General features: G+C 41.2%; 2 protein-coding genes and 1 pseudogene across 2 annotated transcripts; 2 read left to right on the forward strand and 1 right to left on the reverse strand.

The window, feature by feature from the left end:
- Nucleotides 1–33: 33 nt before the first annotated feature.
- mfrp (membrane frizzled-related protein) lies at nt 34–4,483 on the reverse strand (the record flags this gene model as incomplete). The annotated part of the gene is given in 11 exon segments (XM_035534370.1): nt 34–318; nt 413–549; nt 709–834; nt 1,262–1,396; nt 1,569–1,716; nt 1,966–2,042; nt 2,177–2,302; nt 2,864–3,012; nt 3,283–3,475; nt 3,882–3,929; nt 4,372–4,483. Coding segments are annotated over 11 exon segments (1,536 nt in total), but the record flags the coding sequence as incomplete, so codon positions are not given.
- Nucleotides 4,484–4,564: 81 nt separating this feature from the next.
- LOC118242577 lies at nt 4,565–7,177 on the forward strand (annotated as a pseudogene).
- A 1,550-nt stretch (nt 7,178–8,727) lies between these two features.
- Nucleotides 8,728–18,935, forward strand: si:ch1073-280e3.1 (complement factor B). The gene is made up of 19 exons (XM_027005802.2): nt 8,728–8,785; nt 9,202–9,420; nt 9,550–9,786; nt 9,881–10,066; nt 11,125–11,298; nt 11,815–11,913; nt 12,628–12,761; nt 13,603–13,741; nt 13,822–13,953; nt 14,167–14,271; nt 15,395–15,532; nt 16,811–16,926; nt 17,049–17,175; nt 17,576–17,720; nt 17,898–17,974; nt 18,079–18,170; nt 18,263–18,395; nt 18,511–18,560; nt 18,768–18,935. The coding sequence occupies exons 1-19, from the start codon at nt 8,728–8,730 to the stop codon at nt 18,933–18,935; spliced, it is 2,529 nt and encodes an 842-aa protein (XP_026861603.2).
- Nucleotides 18,936–19,163: the final 228 nt, after the last annotated feature.

The raw sequence follows: 19,163 nt of genomic DNA on the forward strand, positions 1-19,163 counted from the left end.
CAGAAACTGTCAGTAAATGCATAGAGCCCTGGATCATGGAGGTAGTAAACTGCCGTAGTGATGAGTGCTGGTCCAGCTGGGTTTTGAGGCATCCCAGGGGAGGGAGCATGCCAGGGGGTCTTGGGAGTCTGGTGGGAGTTGGCAGCTGGTGGGCCAGCTTAGGCTGAGGAGGTTCAGAGTTTGGCCACACTGCCTCTTTCCAGCCATGCAAATGGACATGCATGGCTGGAGCACGCCGCCCTGCAGGCTGCACTGTGGAAGGAACATGGCGCACACCAGCTGCCTCAGGGGCTCGAAGCATGCCAGCTCCATCAGCACCTGTGCAAAGAAGCAGAGCTGGGTGTACCAGCAGTTATGATATTCACCACCCATGAGCGTGATGAACAGCATTCTGGGTATTGTAATTCCTTACACTGTACTTGTGGAGCATGTTGGTAGCCTGGCTTTGAATGGTGATGGAGAGCCATATCTTAGGGAAGGAGGTGAGGTTATAGCTCAGACCTAGGCATATCTCCACCTGGATGAGCTCACAAGATGGTGCTATAGCAGAGCAGATACAGGCTTATTTACTTCAGAAATGCTAACAAGAATCACTGATGGGTATTGTAAAAAAGTTAGAAGATTTCTGTTCCCCAATTGCCGTTATTAGGAATACTGGATTATTGATTTAGCATATAGATGTTGCTGTCCAATGAATTTTTAACGCCTGCTTCACGGCAGGTGCATAGTTTTGCTCGTCCGCACCATCAGCACAATTGTACCAACCATCACAGAGCCACTCACAGGAGAGGCAAGCCCCTGTGGTGCAGGCAAACTGCTCGGGACGGCAGGTCCCTAGTGGGAAAAACCAGTGGAGCAAGGAGCAGTAGCACTGAATCCACAGTGGCCTTGTAGAAGCAATGGGACATATCAGTTCTCATTGCATTATGTAATCATTAATTTGAGTTTTCAGTTTACATGATTCTAGCCATTTCATGAGACTTGGCTACCCCAAGTTAAAAGACTGTATCTGTAATGGTTCAGATTAACATTAAAAAATACCCTTCTAAATCTAAATTTAGTGAACGTTACCCATGCAGTTCCAAAAAATGGATAACCCCACAGTGCCTTATTCTGGTTTCATGATTATGGTGTCACATACTGTCACCTACTTCTCAGAGCATCATATTTCCACTAAGAATTGTTTATAGTGTGCCTGCACCAAAGTGACTTATAAAAAGAGCCTCTGTTCCAAACATAAATACACAGCCATAAAAAAAACTTTCTGAGAGAGAGATGACCTGATATGAGGCATAAAAGCCCCTGTTGGCCACACCTTCGTTGGCTACAAACACCACAGTCATCATTGGCCCCAAGGAAGCCAGATCGGGAGGGACACCTGAGCCGCAGAACCTACATCCAGGAAGCAAGGTATACTGATTTTATCTGGTAGGATAAAACCACACACCTCACTTTCCATGATGGTTTAATTCTAATGGAATGTTATTTTTTTTACTTTTCAGATTTCTGCAAGAAATGATGATTTGACGTGTAAAAAGAGGGAGTGACCAGTGCTGCTGGAACAATGACAAGCACACTGTTATCCCCGGAGGCTCCGCTTTCCCGCACTTCCATGTAGTCGAAGTCACAAACATTCTGAGTCTCCAGTTGTCAGAAGTTGTGAAAGCTCAGTTTGATGGCATGGCCTTGTTCTGCAAATATATTCCACATACACTGCTGGGAGGGTTTAGCCCAGACAAGCATGTGGACAGGGACAGAGAGAAGAGGAGAAAAGAGGAGTAGAACTGAATGTGTGTTGCTTTTAACAGTAGGTCTGTTAGCTATCATTTAGGTGGTAAACAGCAGTGATCCCAGCAGAACAGTTTCACTTTTATATAGTTTGAACACAAATAAGCTCTTTATAAGCACCAATTCATTAAAACCCAACTGTTTTTGATGGTTTTAAAAATTCTGGAAGCTGATTACCTGCTGGTGAGGATAAGGCATGGGGTGGTTTGGACTGGACAGTCAACCACTTAGTCCTGTCTTTTGATCTCCACACTCTATGCAGTAATACAGAAATAAAGAGATATAGTATTATCTCATAATATATGAAAGCAAACAATTCACTCTTTTCCCACTGAATGCACATGTACAATAAACAATACTGAGAGATGAGTATACCCAGTGGTCCTGCCTCTATATTTGTGGCTGCAGTCGGCCTTGTCGGATTGGTCCTGACAGTTTGACCGGCTGTCACAGACAGACACAGACAACAGGCAACGGCCATCGTCACACATAAACTCCTCCCTTGAGCAGCTTTCTGATAGCGAACACCAACACACACAAAATAAGGACTGGCATCGAAAATATACCACTGATCTGTCACCAACTGTCAAACTGTCATGAATGTGTCATCGTCTGTTTTCTGACTTGGGGCCAAAGCTGCAGGGTGCATGTGGGAATCCAACCACCAGAGAAACAATGCAAAAACACAAAGGAAACTGCACACACATGGAAGATCTGAGCATTACCAGACACAACTGGCTTATAAACCTTCTCAAAGTAAATAAATGAGAGGACATACAGGAGCCCTGGTAGGTGCAGGAGAATGCAGCAGGCAGAGGTGATGATTAGCGGGCAGTTCCACAGTACAGCCAGTCAGGGCCAGTCAAGTCTGGCCCTTTATCCTCATCTACACTACTTCTAGGAGTATCATGTATATTCAGTCCTGAACTTATATACTTCTTTGCTTCCATCAATGTCTATCATTGTGCCAAACTGTAGCCTCGCTGAAAGGAATTCACAGAGTTATATGCAGCATAGTCTTTGGACATTTCTAACAATCACTTTTCATTCTGGATTACAGAAGTGAATTACTTACTTTGCCAGGGAAAAATGGAATGATTTTGGGCTGGGAACCCACTGCCCTCAATGCTGCCGTCAGAGCAGAATGCCACCCATACAGTGCTGTTCATGTTCACAGTAGGAGGAGACATGCTACCACAAAACCCAGAGGGAGTGAGCTTCACCCTTAAAGTTACATTTCTACCACATCCTTGCACCGCACAGGTACCACATCCTTGCACCGCACATGGTCCTATAAATAGATATATATACACATTTATTTGTGTGTCTTTTAATTTTGCTAATTTTGTTAAATATGTTCTTTTTTTCCCTTAAATTAAATAAGTACTACACAATACATATACAACTACTATACAAATAAAGTTGATCACATACAGAATGCTATGAATCTAAGTGTTGGGGGCAGGCCAACCTGTGGACTCTAGTGGTCTCCACTCTTCTCTAACCTCCAGCCAATCAAAGAGGCAGGAGGCAGGCCCCTCCATGACGAGGGAGGAGATGTGAAGCTGGACCAGAGATGGAGGAGACACCCTGATCACCCACACACACACAGAGTCAGGTGGGTACGGACCTGGATGGTTGGGTGAGCTTATACTCCCCTCCAAACCAGTCAGGATGCCGCCACATTCTGTGAGAGGACACTATGCTGACTATAATTATGATTATAGTCACATCTTAGGAGTTAACCTGATAAAGTCAAAGTGCTCCTGAAAATCACAGCTCTTACAAACATTCAACACATTTAGTATACAACTGATCTGACACTGTAACTGGGTCTGGACAAAAGTACAGGCAATTATAGAAGCATATAACTGGACCATCTTGTGATTTAGAATGTGAAACTCAGTACAAAGTTCTCATAGTGTACATCATAATGTAACTATGAACGAAGTGTTTAGTGTAATACGTGTGTTGTCCAGATGCTGACATGGATAGGTGGAGGTCTCTTGCTCAAACTGGGGCCGTGGTGAGATGTGGGCAATGTGAAGAATATGGGGAACATGTGCTGAGAGCTCTGGGAAAGGTGTCCACACTCCAGGGGTCCAGAGCCACTCCTCCCTCTGTGGGGGCCCGATTCATATCTTAGCAAAGCAACACAAAGCACGAGACCTATTGGTTTTAGCTAAAACTGTGCAACATAAATATCATAATTGGAAATTATAGAAAAAAAGTTATAAATTCTCTTTAACTGTTTTTTTTTTTTAAATAGGGTAAAGTCTGTAATAAGGTTATAATGCAGTTGCAAACAATAATATAACTGGATCTAAATACTGACTACTAAAACATTGACTATTAAAGTCCACTCAACTATAATGTATTTATTTAAGTATTGATAATAACATACCTTTTTACACTTTAAGGGAACCCTTAATGACAAGCAAGTAGGTCCCCAGGTATGCGTTGGCAAGACAACACTTACATAATATTCTAAATGGCACATCCTATCACTTCAAACCATATTAGCAATGTCTCGAGTGAATAATAACAGTGAATGTAATAGCAGTGCGAGCATCGTGCACTTACATGTTAGAAGACGAGCTAGTGTGACACCCAGGACAGCGAACAGAACCCCAGCTGCTGACACCACTACCACTAGTGCCCTTGCACCCGGCCTGTCACTGCTCCCTGCTCCACCACCACCAGCACTCAACAGTGATACCGATTTATTACAGCGGGCTCTCGTGTTTCCGAGAACGCCGTCGTTAAGTGTCGTTACATGTTATTCAGTAAAGGTGAGGTCTGTTCCTCCTAGTGGTGCCTGCAAGGTGGTAATGAGCCAAACACGGACCTGACGTCAGGCTGTGGCGACAAGCCGGTCGCTCAACTTTCCTCAGGTCACCGATTCAAGGGTGAAATCAGCCAAAGAAGCTAGCCCAACTGAAAAACGTAACCGAAGTTAATCCAAATTGCCACGATCTACATAGGAACACTAACTGGACGCAGCCACCAGCTTGCCGAAATACTCAAATGGCGTCGCATGGATATTGCCTGCCTGCAGAAAACATGATGGAAAGGTCAAAAGTCGTGTGACATTGGCAATGGGTTCAAACTACTATGGCACGACGAGCCAGCGAGGTGTCGCCATAGTCGTCAGCTCTGACTTGCATGACTGTGTGGCCAAAGTAAATTGCCACTCTGTCTGCTGTCATCTACATCGGAGTCCGCCAATTGCAGGTCTTCTCCGCGTATGCTCCGTATATGGGATGCGCAGAGGAGGAGAAGGAGCTGTTCTGGCAGTATCTGCATGACTGCTTTGCATTGTGCCCCGCGGAAGATCTGCTCATGGTCTGTGGTGACCTGAACGGCCACGTTGGGAGGACAAAGGCACGATTTCCACGGCGGCTTTGGGTATGGTACACGAAACGACGATGGCTGTCGGATCCTTGACTTTGCGGAAGCCAGTGATCTCGTCGTTTGCAATGCATTCTTCAAAAAGCGTACGAACGATTTGGTCACCTACACCAGTGGAGGCAGCCACTGGCATGGAGATGTGATTACACTTCTAGCACCACTGATGCAAGTTCATTCCATCCGACTGCCTGGCTCCACAACATAATCTGCTAGTCATCGATATGAAGATCGCTACGCAATGCCAGGACAGCCACGCGAGAGGGCTGGCAATGATCAAATGGTGGGAGTTGCATGAACTCTGGACTGAGGAAGTGCAGCAGAGGTTGTGGGAAAAGAAGATGGCCTTCGGGGCTTGGTTTGCCAACAAGACCAGTGATAATTAGCAGTGTTACACTGACGCCAAGCGGGAAGCCAAGAGAGTGGTGGCTTTAGCCCGGGTTGAACATTCTTGAGACCTCTGCGAGCAGCTGGACACGTGGAAAGGTGAAAAGAGCATCTACTGACTGGCAAAAGCATGTATGAGGGCGGCGAGTGTCATCGAGCACTATATGTGCGTAAAGGATAAGAGTGGTCAGCAGCTGCAAGATAAGAAGGAAGTCTTGAGCAGGTGGCGTGAACACTTTGATGAGATCTCAAACATCTCACATCTGCCAATTCTGGAAGGCCTGCCCTGCTCTGGACCATTGCCTCAGATAGTAACTGAGGAGGTGACCACGGATATTGTAAGTATGAAGAACCAGAGCATCACCATATCGATCTTCAAGAATAAGGGAGACCCAGTGGCATGTTCCAACTACCGGCCAATATGCCTGCTCTCACACATCATGAAAATTTTTGAACGTGTCCTCGACCAATGCTTACAAGACATTGTCCAGATCAGTGGTCAACCAGTGCAGCTTTGTGAAAGGCTGTGGAACAACTGATGCAATCTTCGCAGCTCACCAGTTGATGGAGAAGAAACGTGAGAAAAACAGGCCACTACATGCTGCCTTTCTTGACTTATAGAAGGCCTTCGATCGCATATCCCATCAACTTATTTGGTATGCACTCCGTGACCACAGCGTGCCTGAAGAGCTCGGAGGCTGGGTCAGATTGCTTTATAAGAATACCAGCAGTTGGGTGAGGTGCGCAGCTGGGATGTCCAACAGGTTCCCAATGAATATAGGTGTTCACCAGGGCTCTGCACTGTCGCCGTTGCTGTTCATTCTTGTCATGGACATCATAACAAGGGATTTCCAGGGCAGTGTGCCCTGGAAGCTGCTTTACGCTGACGACGTCATGCTTGCAACCACCACCCGAGAGGAGCTGCAGCACCAGGTGCAAGCCTGGAGTGACCACCTGAGCCAGTTCGGCCTGTGCCTCAACATCGCAAAGACTGAATATTTGGAAACGATTCCCGGCATGGGCTTGATCCAGGTTAACACCGAAAATCTGTAGAAAACGGACACGTTTCGGTACCTTGGATCCATCCTACAGAGCGATGGCAGCTTCGATGGTGAGGTACAGGCAAGAGTCAATGCGACATGGCTGTGGTGGAAGAAAGTTACTGGCATCCTGTGGTCAAGTCTGTTGCACTCCATGGATCAGAATGCTGGCCAGTAACGAGAGCGGCTGAGCAGCGTCTCCATGTCATGGAGATGCACATGGCTTACTGGATACTGGGTGTATCCCTCCACGGCCATATTACCAATGATATGATCCAATGACAATTTGGTATTGTGCCCATTGTGGAGAAAGTGAGGGAGGGACTCTTGGTTTGGCCACATTCGACTTGCAACTCTGGACACTGTTGCCAGCTTCGACCTACAATCTTGAGGTTAATGGCCAGCGGCCAAGCGGACGACCAATGCAAAGATGGCAAGATGCAGTTAATGCAGATCTGAAGGCTGCACGCTTGCACCCAGACGACACGTTTGATCGAGTAAAGTGGCATTCAAAGATCCGTATAGCTGACCCTGCACTGGCGGGACAATGCTAGGAAGAGGAAGAAGAGGTAAAGGTGAGGTGGGGTTAATAGATATAAACTGCCTTGCAACATGACCATTTGGTCTTAGGTAGTATATTTACTTATTCAAAAATGTATGCTGGCTGTGAATACATTTTCGGCAGCATCAAGTAATTATAAAAAGCTTTATGAATTCTAAAAGGTGTGCTATCAGGTGTGTGACCAGACCACAAAAGACTGGGATGCCCAAATGGACATCTCCTGGAGCTGGACACATAAAAGTTACATTCCATTTCATGGTCAGGTATGAGCAGCAGTACTGAAGAATTGTGGGTGGTCATATTAAAATGTTGCAGGCTCCTTTGCATGGTCTGATGATATGGCAACCTTAACTACAGCTTTGATTTCATCAGGGCCCTTCTCTGGCTCAGATGAGGGATTGCAAAATACATTCTGTGAAGGTCAAAAGGTAAAGATAACAGTGTTTAACCTTAATGAGACTTAGGAGCATCTATTTGAATATCAAAAAAAAAAAAAGAAAAAAAAAAGGTTTTCTATATCAATATCAAACTGAAACTTTATTTTTTGTACCATAGAGTCAAAACAGGACATTTCAGGGACTGCAATTTTCATTCTGCAGGAAAACCTTTTATATTACATGTAATTACCCTCACAGGTAATGTATAACACATAAAGGCATAACTTTGCACCAGAGCAAGGCTCTGAAGTAAATAGATGGTTAAGAGTCATTTATTTATTAATGTGTTATGAGGCTGCATTAAATAGTAATATTGAACACAATATGGCAATATAGATTTTCAGTAGGCTGTTTACTCACCATGTAGCCCTCACACTAAATGCGCTGAAATCACCATAAAAGTCACATTTTTCACACTTCTGGAGACGAAAAAATTTTAAATTCTGTGTGACTTCTCAGATTCATTCTTTCTCCTATCCTACATTCTTAAGTGACATTCTTAAGTACATTTGACAGCACTGTGTTAGCTGGTTATTCAGCTTGTTTCTGTCTTGGTGAGTGTGAGTAAGACACAACAGATGAAGTGAAGGAGCCAGAACTCTCCTCTCTAGTCTAAGCCTTGTCATCTGAGAGAACTCAGGCTGAGAAGTGGGGTTAGGGGATTTTAAATTCTGCACAGTGATCCTCTAATGATCCTCTTTACATCATTCACATACACACTGTGAGAGTCCATAGTACAAGTCATTTAGTAATTTTGCAGTGGACACCAGACATTCTGGTGAGCACTGCTTGAGCATTTGAATGGGACTCTTTTATTCACCAACACCAGAGACAATCGCAAATAGCAGAACAAAGCAAAAGTTGTTTATTATTATTATTATTATTATTATTATTATTATTATTATTATTATTATGTTCTGTTGCTTTGCTCTTTTGATTTTAAAAGCAGTCTTCTTTTTCATATTTATCACAATACCATGTTGCTTAATCTCATTCTTGTTTGGGAAAGTTAATGGATAATCACTCATCAAATACACTTGTATACAAGTCCCTGCTAATGCTGTCCATAGCTGAGACTGAGTAAGGGTCAGGACACACGTTAGCAATGCCATTTATCACTGCCTGTATTTTAACTTCTGCCTTGTTCTTTTCTATTGGTAGAGGTAAGTGTTGCAATTATAAAATATAAAATATATATATATATATTTAAAAAGATTTGTGGTGTTATAATGGCTTGTAGGAGTATTCCATGTACTGTTTTTGGTTTGTTGATGACACCACACCCTTGATTATATGAATGTGTTTTCAAAAAGCTTAGATAATATTAAATATAATTATCTATGGAGAATAAAGAAAATAGTATGGCACCTGAAAAGATCATTATTTTAGTAAAATATCATAACGTGTAACCTTTAAAAAAACTGTCACGCTTAAACTGAACAAATCCTCTAAACTTTCAGTTCCTTAAAAGCTTTTATCTTATCTTTGTTTTCTTTCATTCTCATATATCAAAAAGTAATAAACACTGTGCAGAAAAAGTTCTGAAACAAATAAACAGAATAAGACTTTGTTTCCTCAGTGTGTGCACAAGATGACTATGACTACTACTATGACGCTAAAAGCTGTGCCTTGTCGGAATCCATTACTGGGGGTACAGTGAAATACTCCAATGGAGGCGCAGTGGGGAGTGAGGTGACGTATCAGTGTAAAGATGGCTTTAAACCTTATCCAGTCTTCAAGAAGGTCTGCAGTTCTAATGGAGAATGGGAGCCGAAAGTAGCCAGGGTGAAATGTGAAGGTCAGACTAGCACCTTCAACTTTATCTCCCCCTTTCTAATGCTCATTACTGAATTCCTTCATTTCGATTATACAATTCAATTTCAAGCTATGCAATCTATAGCTTGGTTTTGATGATTGATTATTTTAGAGGAAGGTGATTATGAAGATTATGAGGAACCTCAGAAGAACTGCTCTTTGGCACAGTTCATAAAGGGAGGCCGAGTGTCCTACTCCAAAGAAGGCTTGGAAGGCAGTATGCTGACATATCACTGCGAGGCTGGATTCTACCCTTTTCCAACCAAGTTGAGAGTTTGTGAATCCAGTGGGGAGTGGTCGACCATGGTGCTTCCCAATGGCAAGGCAGTGTCCACTGCCACATGCAAAGGTAAACCTCAAAACAGATCACTCACAGTTTTAGCCAGTGACAGTTTGAAAATCTATCATGATGATATGTGTTTCTCTCTCTTTTACACTGTTAGAGGTTCTTTGCCCTGCACAACTACAACTGGACAATGGGGAGTTCCGACCACGGAAGCAATGGTTCAAGGTTGGTGAAGGGCAGGCTTTCTCATGCAGGGAGGGGTACACCCTACTTGGCTCAGCCTGGCGGAACTGCACTGAATGGGGGCATTGGACTGGAACCACACCAGTGTGTGATGACCAAAGTAAGCATCCATCAGCCCTAATGATAGAAAAAAATGTAGCAGCTACAATTAGTTAGATATTGTTTTTGTTGTTTTCCTATAGACATTAGGAAAGTTAGAAACCATCAAGCTGCTGTTTACTTACTTACTTGTTTACTCTACACACATATAATGAATCCAATAGATCCAATCTGCAAGCAGGTATTGGCTGTGCACAGACATGAGCTTAAACTATTAGTTGCTTAAAAACTGACATATAGTCATTGAGTTGTAATGAGCCTTACACCAGAGATTAATAATAAACAAGTTCATTTCTATAGCAATTTTCATTTTGAAAACTCTAAAAATAATGTGAAGGTGTACTACAATGTCAGGCAATGTTAGGCACATGGAGGCTGGATACAAGTGCAGGGGGGATTTAGTTAGCAGTAGAGGGAGGCCAATACTAAGATCAGTAGTGGCAGACTGGGGACTACAGGGATTGGTAAAGACGTAGAAGCAGCACAGGGCAGGAGTCAGACACCAGGCTAACAAAGTAATATAGAGAAGGCTAATACTGTCAATAGGCAATATGCAGGCAGGTGGTCAGAGAACATACATAGTAGCAGCGCAAGGAGCAGGAGAGGCTAGACTGAGCTGTGAGGCTAAGAATCAGCAAAGTAGACGTGAATCAGCAGTGTTTCAGTACAGTTAGTAATCAGCTCAGGAGAAGGCAGAGACAGAAGATGATGAGCGGTAGTCCGGGGACCCAGACAGCGGAAGTGAGACAGAGTACTGAGATATATATAAATTAACAAAGTTTGCATGAACAAAACATGAATTACATCATCAAAATCATGAAATATCAAATTGAATAAAATAAAAAGGCCTAATAAACTACACATAGTCCAAGCCTAACAACTAAGTCTTTAATCTGGATTTTAAATTGCCTATAGTGTAGATTACTGACAAACCTGTTACCGATCTGTCCAACCGGTGCTCTGCAGATGTAGAATCTGTGAGTATAGAGGGCTTTTCTGAATTCTAGAGAAGTAAGGGAATGACCTAACTATTTCTGACTATCTCCTTGCCGTCTCCAGCTGATGACTGCAAGAACCCGGTTACACCACCTGGAGCCATGCGCTCTGGAGAACGCTTCCGCATCGGTGATACGGTGAAATACAGCTGCCAGGCTGGCCTGGATCTACTAGGGCCTGATGTCAGAGTGTGTCTAGATGCAAGAGAATGGAGTGGACCATCACCACGCTGCCAGGGTAAACCCAAAAGCTTTTTTTCTTCTTGTTCCACAGCATTCAATTTCTTCAGTAGGTGTAAGAAACAAGTGTGTATGTTTGCAGGTGCACTGTAAGTATACACTCCTATAATGTATGCTTTACCAAGACAGTGGTAACTCAGTTGTTAAGGTTCTTCACTTATAATCAGAAGGTTGCTGGTTCAAGCTCCACCACAGCCAAGTTGCCGGTGATGAGCAAGACCCTTAATGAGGGTTATGGCTCAACTGCTCAATTCAGTCATTAATTGTCAGTTTCTTTGGATAAAAGCATCAACTAAATGGTGTAAACATCAAGATGACAGAATGCAGCATATACCCACCCCATTAAAAACACATTTAGTTTATAGAACTACTGAGACAAATAGTTAAAATTACTTGTGGAAATACATATAGATGAGACATGCAGTTGAAAGCAACATCTTTTTAAAGTTGTAGGCATGTCTTAAAAATCTGACTCAAGAAAGCAAAAGCTCTAAATGGCGAATTGTCTCCCTAGCCCATCACACATTTGATCTACCTGCTGCTGCAGCTCAGGCCATGAGTGGATCTCTGTCTGCTTTAATGGACGTTTCATCCCCTGAGTTTAAGAAGAAAGGTAATATATATATATATATATATATTAAAAAATTCGTTAAATTAATGAAATGCTGTGTTCTTCTAATCGCAGTATGGGCAAGATAATCCAAAACAGTCATAATCAGTAAGATTATTTTTAAAAGTAGCAAGCTGATACATTAGAAACAGTAAATAACATCTAGCTTGATGGCAATAACAAGATTCAGTCACAGATACGCACTACTGAACAGGAGTGTTATTCGACAATGTCCTTTTTGGCAAGAATACTGCCAGCCATCTGAACTTCGACTAAATATAACTTTAAATGTAATTTTAGGTACTTTGGTTTCATCAGATTATTGAACAATGAGAATTGCTCTTAAATAAATCAATAAAGGGAATCTTAAAAATAAATATGATATTCAATTAGAGACTCCTGAAAATATTAAGTCAATACAGTAATATAACTATAGAAATATAGTTTAAATTAAATTATTACAATAAATGATCATTATTATAGCAAATTATTATAGATGTCACAGGCCTGTCATTGATGGCTTGAAAGCCGTAAGTCAGTTTTGCTAATGTGTGGTCAATATAACTGTTCCAGAACTCTGTAGTGTTTCATGTTCGCATCTCCTCATATTCTTTAACATGCTCAGAACCGTCTTCCTCCTTCTGTTACTACTGTTGCACAAATCATTATGTAATCACTGACCTGTTGTCCATTTACAAAAATGAATGGAATGCCCAGATCCAGGCTATGGGAGAACTCTGAGAGTGGCAGACGGTCGTCTCAACATTTTTATCCTACTCGACACCTCTGGAAGCATTTCAGAGTACCACTTTGAGAAGGCCAAACAGGCCACTGCTAACCTTATACAAAAGGTTTGTACTGATGGATAGTAAATGATTCCTCTATTGTTACACTGAAGCTCCTTATCTAATGGCGATTCCAACCTGATTTTATTGGGCATATAGATTTATGATCTAAGGACTGATTCTAAGAGCAAACATTCACTAGGGTACAGGGAGAAGAGCAGCAAGCTATCATAGCACCACTTTCAAAAGCATCATAGTGTTAAGACCATCTTAAATGAGAGTGAGTGTTCAGCATGATACTTGCTCTACCATTCAACAATGATCTTTGTGTTGAGATTCTTTAGGGAAACCTAACCCAGAGCATGACGTAAAGAGTGCTTGAGATATTTTGTGAATTTTGCAGTGTCTGTCAATGGTGCTTGGTGCTCGTAACAAACGAAATGAAAATGCACACACACACACACACATTTGTCATATTTTGACAAATATGACCAGTCAAATGGCACTAAAGAAAGAACAGGAGTTCTTTACTGTTAGTTAACCTTTACGACAGATTTTCTTTTAAATTACAAGCATAAAGATAATAAAAAAAACAAACATTTAAAAAATGTTTAGATAAAAGGTAGGATATACCCACAGTGGTTAATACATTAGAAAATAATGCAAAAAACAAAACTATTTGAATCTAAATATGAATCCACCATTACATTTGCACTACCTATATTACATGAAGTGTATAGTTCTTAAATTCTTTTCTATTGATTTATTAGTCATACAAAGTGTAAGTATTTGTTTTCTCCATCTTTTCATATCACATTTTACATATTCTCCTCTTCCTAACATCTCAACTTCATCTCGTGTTTAGAAGTTAATGTTTCCATTTTCATGTTTTGTGTTTGTTTTGCAGTTAGGCAGCTATGATGTCATCATGAAGTTTGACATAATTTCCTATGCCAGTGAACCCCAAGACATTATAACCATTACAAACTCCAACAGTGACAATATTGATTTTGTCTTGAATAAATTGATGGAGTTCAAATACACAAGTATGTTTCCTTTCTTACTGAGTATTTTTATGATAAGCTTCCACACATTGTTTTAACATATCACTTACATTTTTGCACAGGACATGGGAAGAAAACTGGCACCAATCTGTTTAAAGCCATTTCTGAAGTATATGGCAGACTTGCTTTCCTCAAGGTAAACAAGGAAAGTCACTTCAATGAGACTCAGAATGTCATTCTCATTGAAACTGATGGTAAGGAAGAGCTAACACATCATTACACCCTTCTCAGACATTTTTGCTTCGCTGCTAGCAAAAACTGAAGCAAATCACTATCACTATCTGATGTATTATGTCAGAAAATGAATATGAATATTATGATTATTATTGTTGTTGTCTTAGAAATGTACAAAATATTTTAGATATTTTTATACAAATTATTATTATACATTATTATTACCCATTTAGGTTTTTCCAACATGGGAGCCAACCCACAATATGCCCTGAATCGGATCCGAGACCTCTTTGGCTACAAAAGCCCATCCATAGACCACACAGGAGAGGAGCTCCTTGGTTAGTTCCCTGACAGTTTACACTTATACCACTAATAGACGGTGATTTGGGTAGCTTGGAATTTCTACCTTAAAGCATTCCTGGTCACATATAAAACCAATGGGTGCTGTTATTCTTCAGTTTCAGTCCCAAAAAGCTCACTGCACTGGGTTTTGGTTTTCCACATCTGAATCTATTTAATAGCAAGTTAACAAGGCCATCATTAGCTGAATCAGATGTGGCAATAATAATCAGTTTTTTTTTTATTGGAATTGCAGAATCCATGCATATGGAATCTAATTTTTTTCATAGATAATTGTATGACAAGCTGTTATTTTAAATACTAGTAGACTGTACAGAGAGGGCTGATGTTTAAAGTCTCATTCCCATTTACTATGAGTTGTGATTATACAGCTCAGATAATAGTCCACCATACTACACTTGCTATTTAAAACTAAATGCAGGTACACATATGCACTAACTTGCCTTTTGGGCAATAATAATAAACCATATTTCATGGTTTATAAAATAAGATTAATATGCAACTTTATGAAATATGGTTTAAAGTATGGCTTTGTTGGTATTCTTTTTTAAAATCTGGTAAACATATCAAGAATAATCTGCACTTGTCTGCAATGCAAATTACTCATGTGACCCATGCTTTCACTCTCAAAGAGGCATCTGAGGCTATGGTTAAAATGGCAGAAAATGCCACAGTGCTGTGCTATCTACACAGGAAGCATAACCAAGTCTGCAGACTAGCTGCTACAAGAGTAGATCTTGTGGTGCAGTGTCACACTGCTACTACATCCTTGTAGTTTTCTATCAACTGACTGTAAACTACAGTAAAATAGGGCAACTCTGACATTTTAGCAAACAACCAGAAGGTGATATGTTGATGTAATATGTTGTGACTTTTGGGGTGAAATGGCTCTTTCAGTAAGAATCTCAATGAAGCTGATATATAAACTGTCAGAACCTTATGCTGGCAAACACTGGGATTTTGTTGTTCCTGAATTAATTTATAGTGCATAGAAAAATGAAGCATCCAGAATAGATTTGTAATAATGGTTCAGGGTGTTTTTGATGTAAGAATGTTTCAGTTGAGCAAACCTGTTGTGCATTTGTATGTGCATTGTCCTAGATGTATATGTGTTTGGCATTGGGGAAAATGTGAAGAGGAATGAGCTGAAAACAATTGCTTCTAGTAAAAACAGAGAGCAGCACCTGTTTCTACTGAGCAGCTACACAGACCTTGGAGAAGTGTTCAACAATATGATCAGTGAGTAACCACTCATAGCAGCCTATTCCGATGCTGTTTGAATACCTTTATTATGTGCAATTATTTTGTAATGAATGCAGCTGCCTGTAAAGGAGATGACAGATAAATGAAGCAGGTGGAAAGGAGGATAGGAGAAAAATACATACATATATACACAACCATATACATTGTACATTGTGTATATAAACATAATATACATATATTGTACATACATTGTTAATATATTTTTGTACATATATAGAATATCTATATTCCTATATGCACCCCTGTTTTCTTTCCTCAGTTTGGACAGAGCACTCTCAACCATTTCACTGCGAGTTATACCGTGTATGACTATGTATGTGACAAATGAACCAAACTTGAAATGTTAGGATTTTACAACTTCACACTTTCTAAAACTATACAAACACAAAAGTGTCAGGCACATGTAGTCTACAGTCAAGACTGTAAGGATTTCTGTCTTCGGGCAGTTTAAAATACCATCTCTTGTTTCCACCAAGCTAGTCTAAATCAAGAGTCCTTAAATAGGAATGGGGAACAGATGGGAGAGGTTAGCCATTCACCTGCTGTCTGCACCAAACCTTTAATACCATGAGTTGCTGTTTTCTCCTTTTTAATTTGATCCAATTTTTCTCTTAACTTTAGCCGTTAAGACAATACCCAACCACCAATTAGCTAGTTTTCCTGTCATACAACAGCTACCAACCGTGGAGGGTGCAGTGAACACATGCATCCTCTGAGACTTGTGAAGCCAAGCACATCTTCACAGGATGCTGTCCACACTAAGACACGGCAGATGAACATGCTCTGAGAAAAGCACTAAAGGCCCTCATGAGAAGGCTTGAGTACACAGATTGGCTAGTGTTGCTGTAATTGACAAGGCATGGTGTCACTCCATCTCACCCACCCAGAGTAGCACCAATTTTGCTCTCTTATACTCCCAGCCACAGAAGGCTGTGACAACTTCAGCGCTAGACCCAGCAAGCTCATGATGACAAACTGAACACTTTTTTGTTGCACTACTGAGGAGCTCATAAGGTTCCTTTGATCGCATTAAAATCTGGCAGCGTTTTTTAAATTTTTTTACATAAACATACCTGCACTTGGTGGGCCTAAAAGTACATAGGATATGTACATGAACAACTAGAAAATCAATTAACTGCATCACACTGATGTTACTAAAATCTTCAGTGCCTCATGAATGTGCACTTAGAATGAAAGGTCCTGTCCTGAATATACAGGCTGCACCTCATAACACATCACTTGCCTCATGTCCAGATGATTCTGCTGTGATCAAGTGTGGAGTAGCCCAGGAAGTCGTCCACGCAAGGGTTGATAACTTGGATACTGGGCCACCTGCACACACCAGGCCCTGGCATGTCACCATTACTTGGGTAAGCACACATGGCACATGACATTTGCCAGGCTCATGGAATGGGCCTAGCGACAAAACTTTCACTAACATTTGTTGTTTAAACAGAGTGCTCCGACTTAAGAATCTTTCCTGTTCAACCAGAGAGCCAAGCCATGCCAGGGCTCCATTTTGACTGAGAACTGGGTGATCACAGCTGCACATTGCCTAATAAAGCTGAATAATGGGACAGTAGAAACCGCCGCTCCCAGGGATGTAACCATTAAGCACGGTCTGAATCCTTCAGTTCTTTACTGGTGGCAGTGCACGCCGCTTAACTAACCTTTGGCAATCATTAGTTATATTGTGGAGTGTCAATTATTTTATCCTCTGTATTGCACATCTTGGTATCAGTTGACAGGCTTCAGATTTAAACTGAAGATAGATAAATGTTTGTTCCTAGCATGAAAAAGCTTCAGTTCACAGTGTATGCAGTGCATTAGGCCTTTGTTTGCAAACTATCATCCAATTTTGGTTTGTGTTTCCATTCCAAATCCATTGCCACCACCTCCTCTGCTGTTTGAAAGCTCCTAATTTTCCTTATGCCACTGATTTTGCCAGTCTGTTTTAAAAGGATGTGACGTTAAATCACACATTCTAATAACGCAGAGCCTGTCTCGCTCCTGCTTTAGGCGCTGGCACAGTGGGGACCTCTTTCCTAACCCTTCATCCACAGTTCGACATCAAGGGGCTCAAGGACAAGAACGTGAACGAGTTTTATGATTACGACGTCGCACTGGTTCGTGTGAACGGCATTGAATTGTCCTCTAAGGCAAGGTGAGCGAGAATGCAGAAAGTAGAGACACTACAGAAATTCTCAACAAATGTTTAAGAATTTAACATATATACTCTATTTGGAGCTACATTTCAAACCACAGTTTAACTGTCACATTTAATGGTAAGTATATTGTGTTTTTACAGTGTTGGTTTTATATTATTTGATATCTCAAACAGGCCCATCTGCTTGCCATGTACAAAGGCTTCAAATCGAGCTCTCAGAATGAGTCCTGATTCGACCTGCAAACAACATGGTGAGAATTTATGAAATCACAGTGACATGCTGTTAAAATATTGTGACAGATGTGATTGTCTATGACATGGAAATATTAAAGTGTTGGTGTCTGTGCATGAACAGAAAGCTCTCTCTTCCATCTGAAGGAGACCCAAGCCTACTTTATACAGCAGGGGAAAAATCGCAAGCAGACGCATATCCACACTGGTGAAAAGGTGAAATATTTGCAATTGTCTGTTCAAAAAGAAAGGAATATTGTCTAAGAGCGCCTTTCTCACCATTTCAGTAAATATTCATGTGTTTATAGAGAGCTGACTGCATTGAGCAGTACGGACCTGCTTTGTCTTCCAACAAGCTAGTGTCTCTGACTGATGTGGTCACTGACAGGTTCTTGTGTACAGGAGGATCTGCAGCACACAGGGATGGCCTTACCTGCAAAGGTTTTTTTAAAAAAAGACCAAAACAAAGACACCCTTGCTCACACCCACACAAAAACACACTCTGTGTGTATGTATGTGCATGAACACGTCAGTGATGTATTGCAATCTCCTTCAGGCGATTCTGGTGGTTCGCTCTTCCTGCGCAAGGGGATGCGGTATTTCCAAGTTAGTGATTTGATTCAGATATTTGAAACTTTAAGCATGGCACTGGTTAAAAAGCAAAGAGGAACATGAATAGTGACCTATAAATTCCAAAAGGAATTCCAAGAGGAATTTATAGAGCCTGTGTGCATTTTCCAATGACTTCTGCTGCCATGGTTATTTTGTTGCTTCAGTTTGCATCAGGCTAGCACTGATTCTGCTATGCCCTAGGTGGGAGTCGTGAGCTGGGGCACCAAACTGTTGTGCGACTCCAGCACGAAGCACATTCCTGAACCTCCGGAGGACGGCCGTGACTTCCACATCAGCCTGTTCTCCATTATGCCCTGGCTTAAAGAGCATCTGGCTCCAGAGTTGGACTTTCTGCCCCTGGAAAGATGAAGGAATAAAATGAATATAATGGTAAAAGGAAAAAAATATATATAGAACATATTTTGGTATTGAAGTAGATTTTAGAATAAAAACATCTCTGCATGAGATTAACTTCATAATGACATTGTGACCATGTAATAAATATTGTGCTTAGTAATTTGTTGTGCTTAGTAATGAGTTATTACTCACAACTATTAAACCTATTAGATACACTTATATTGTTTCTAGTGTGCTCAC

This window comes from Electrophorus electricus, chromosome 15, assembly GCF_013358815.1.
Source record: "Electrophorus electricus isolate fEleEle1 chromosome 15, fEleEle1.pri, whole genome shotgun sequence".
Classification (NCBI taxonomy): Eukaryota; Metazoa; Chordata; class Actinopteri; order Gymnotiformes; family Gymnotidae; genus Electrophorus; species Electrophorus electricus.

Excerpts from the sequence above, each read along its gene's own strand:
- si:ch1073-280e3.1 (XM_027005802.2), top strand. The coding sequence starts at position 8,728 with ATGCCATTTATCACTGCCTGTATTTTAACTTCTGCCTTGTTCTTTTCT. Across the intron at positions 12,762-13,602 it reads CTGCTAACCTTATACAAAAG|TTAGGCAGCTATGATGTCAT; the intron begins GTTTGTACTGAT and ends TTTGTTTTGCAG. Across the intron at positions 18,561-18,767 it reads AGGGGATGCGGTATTTCCAA|GTGGGAGTCGTGAGCTGGGG; the intron begins GTTAGTGATTTG and ends GCTATGCCCTAG.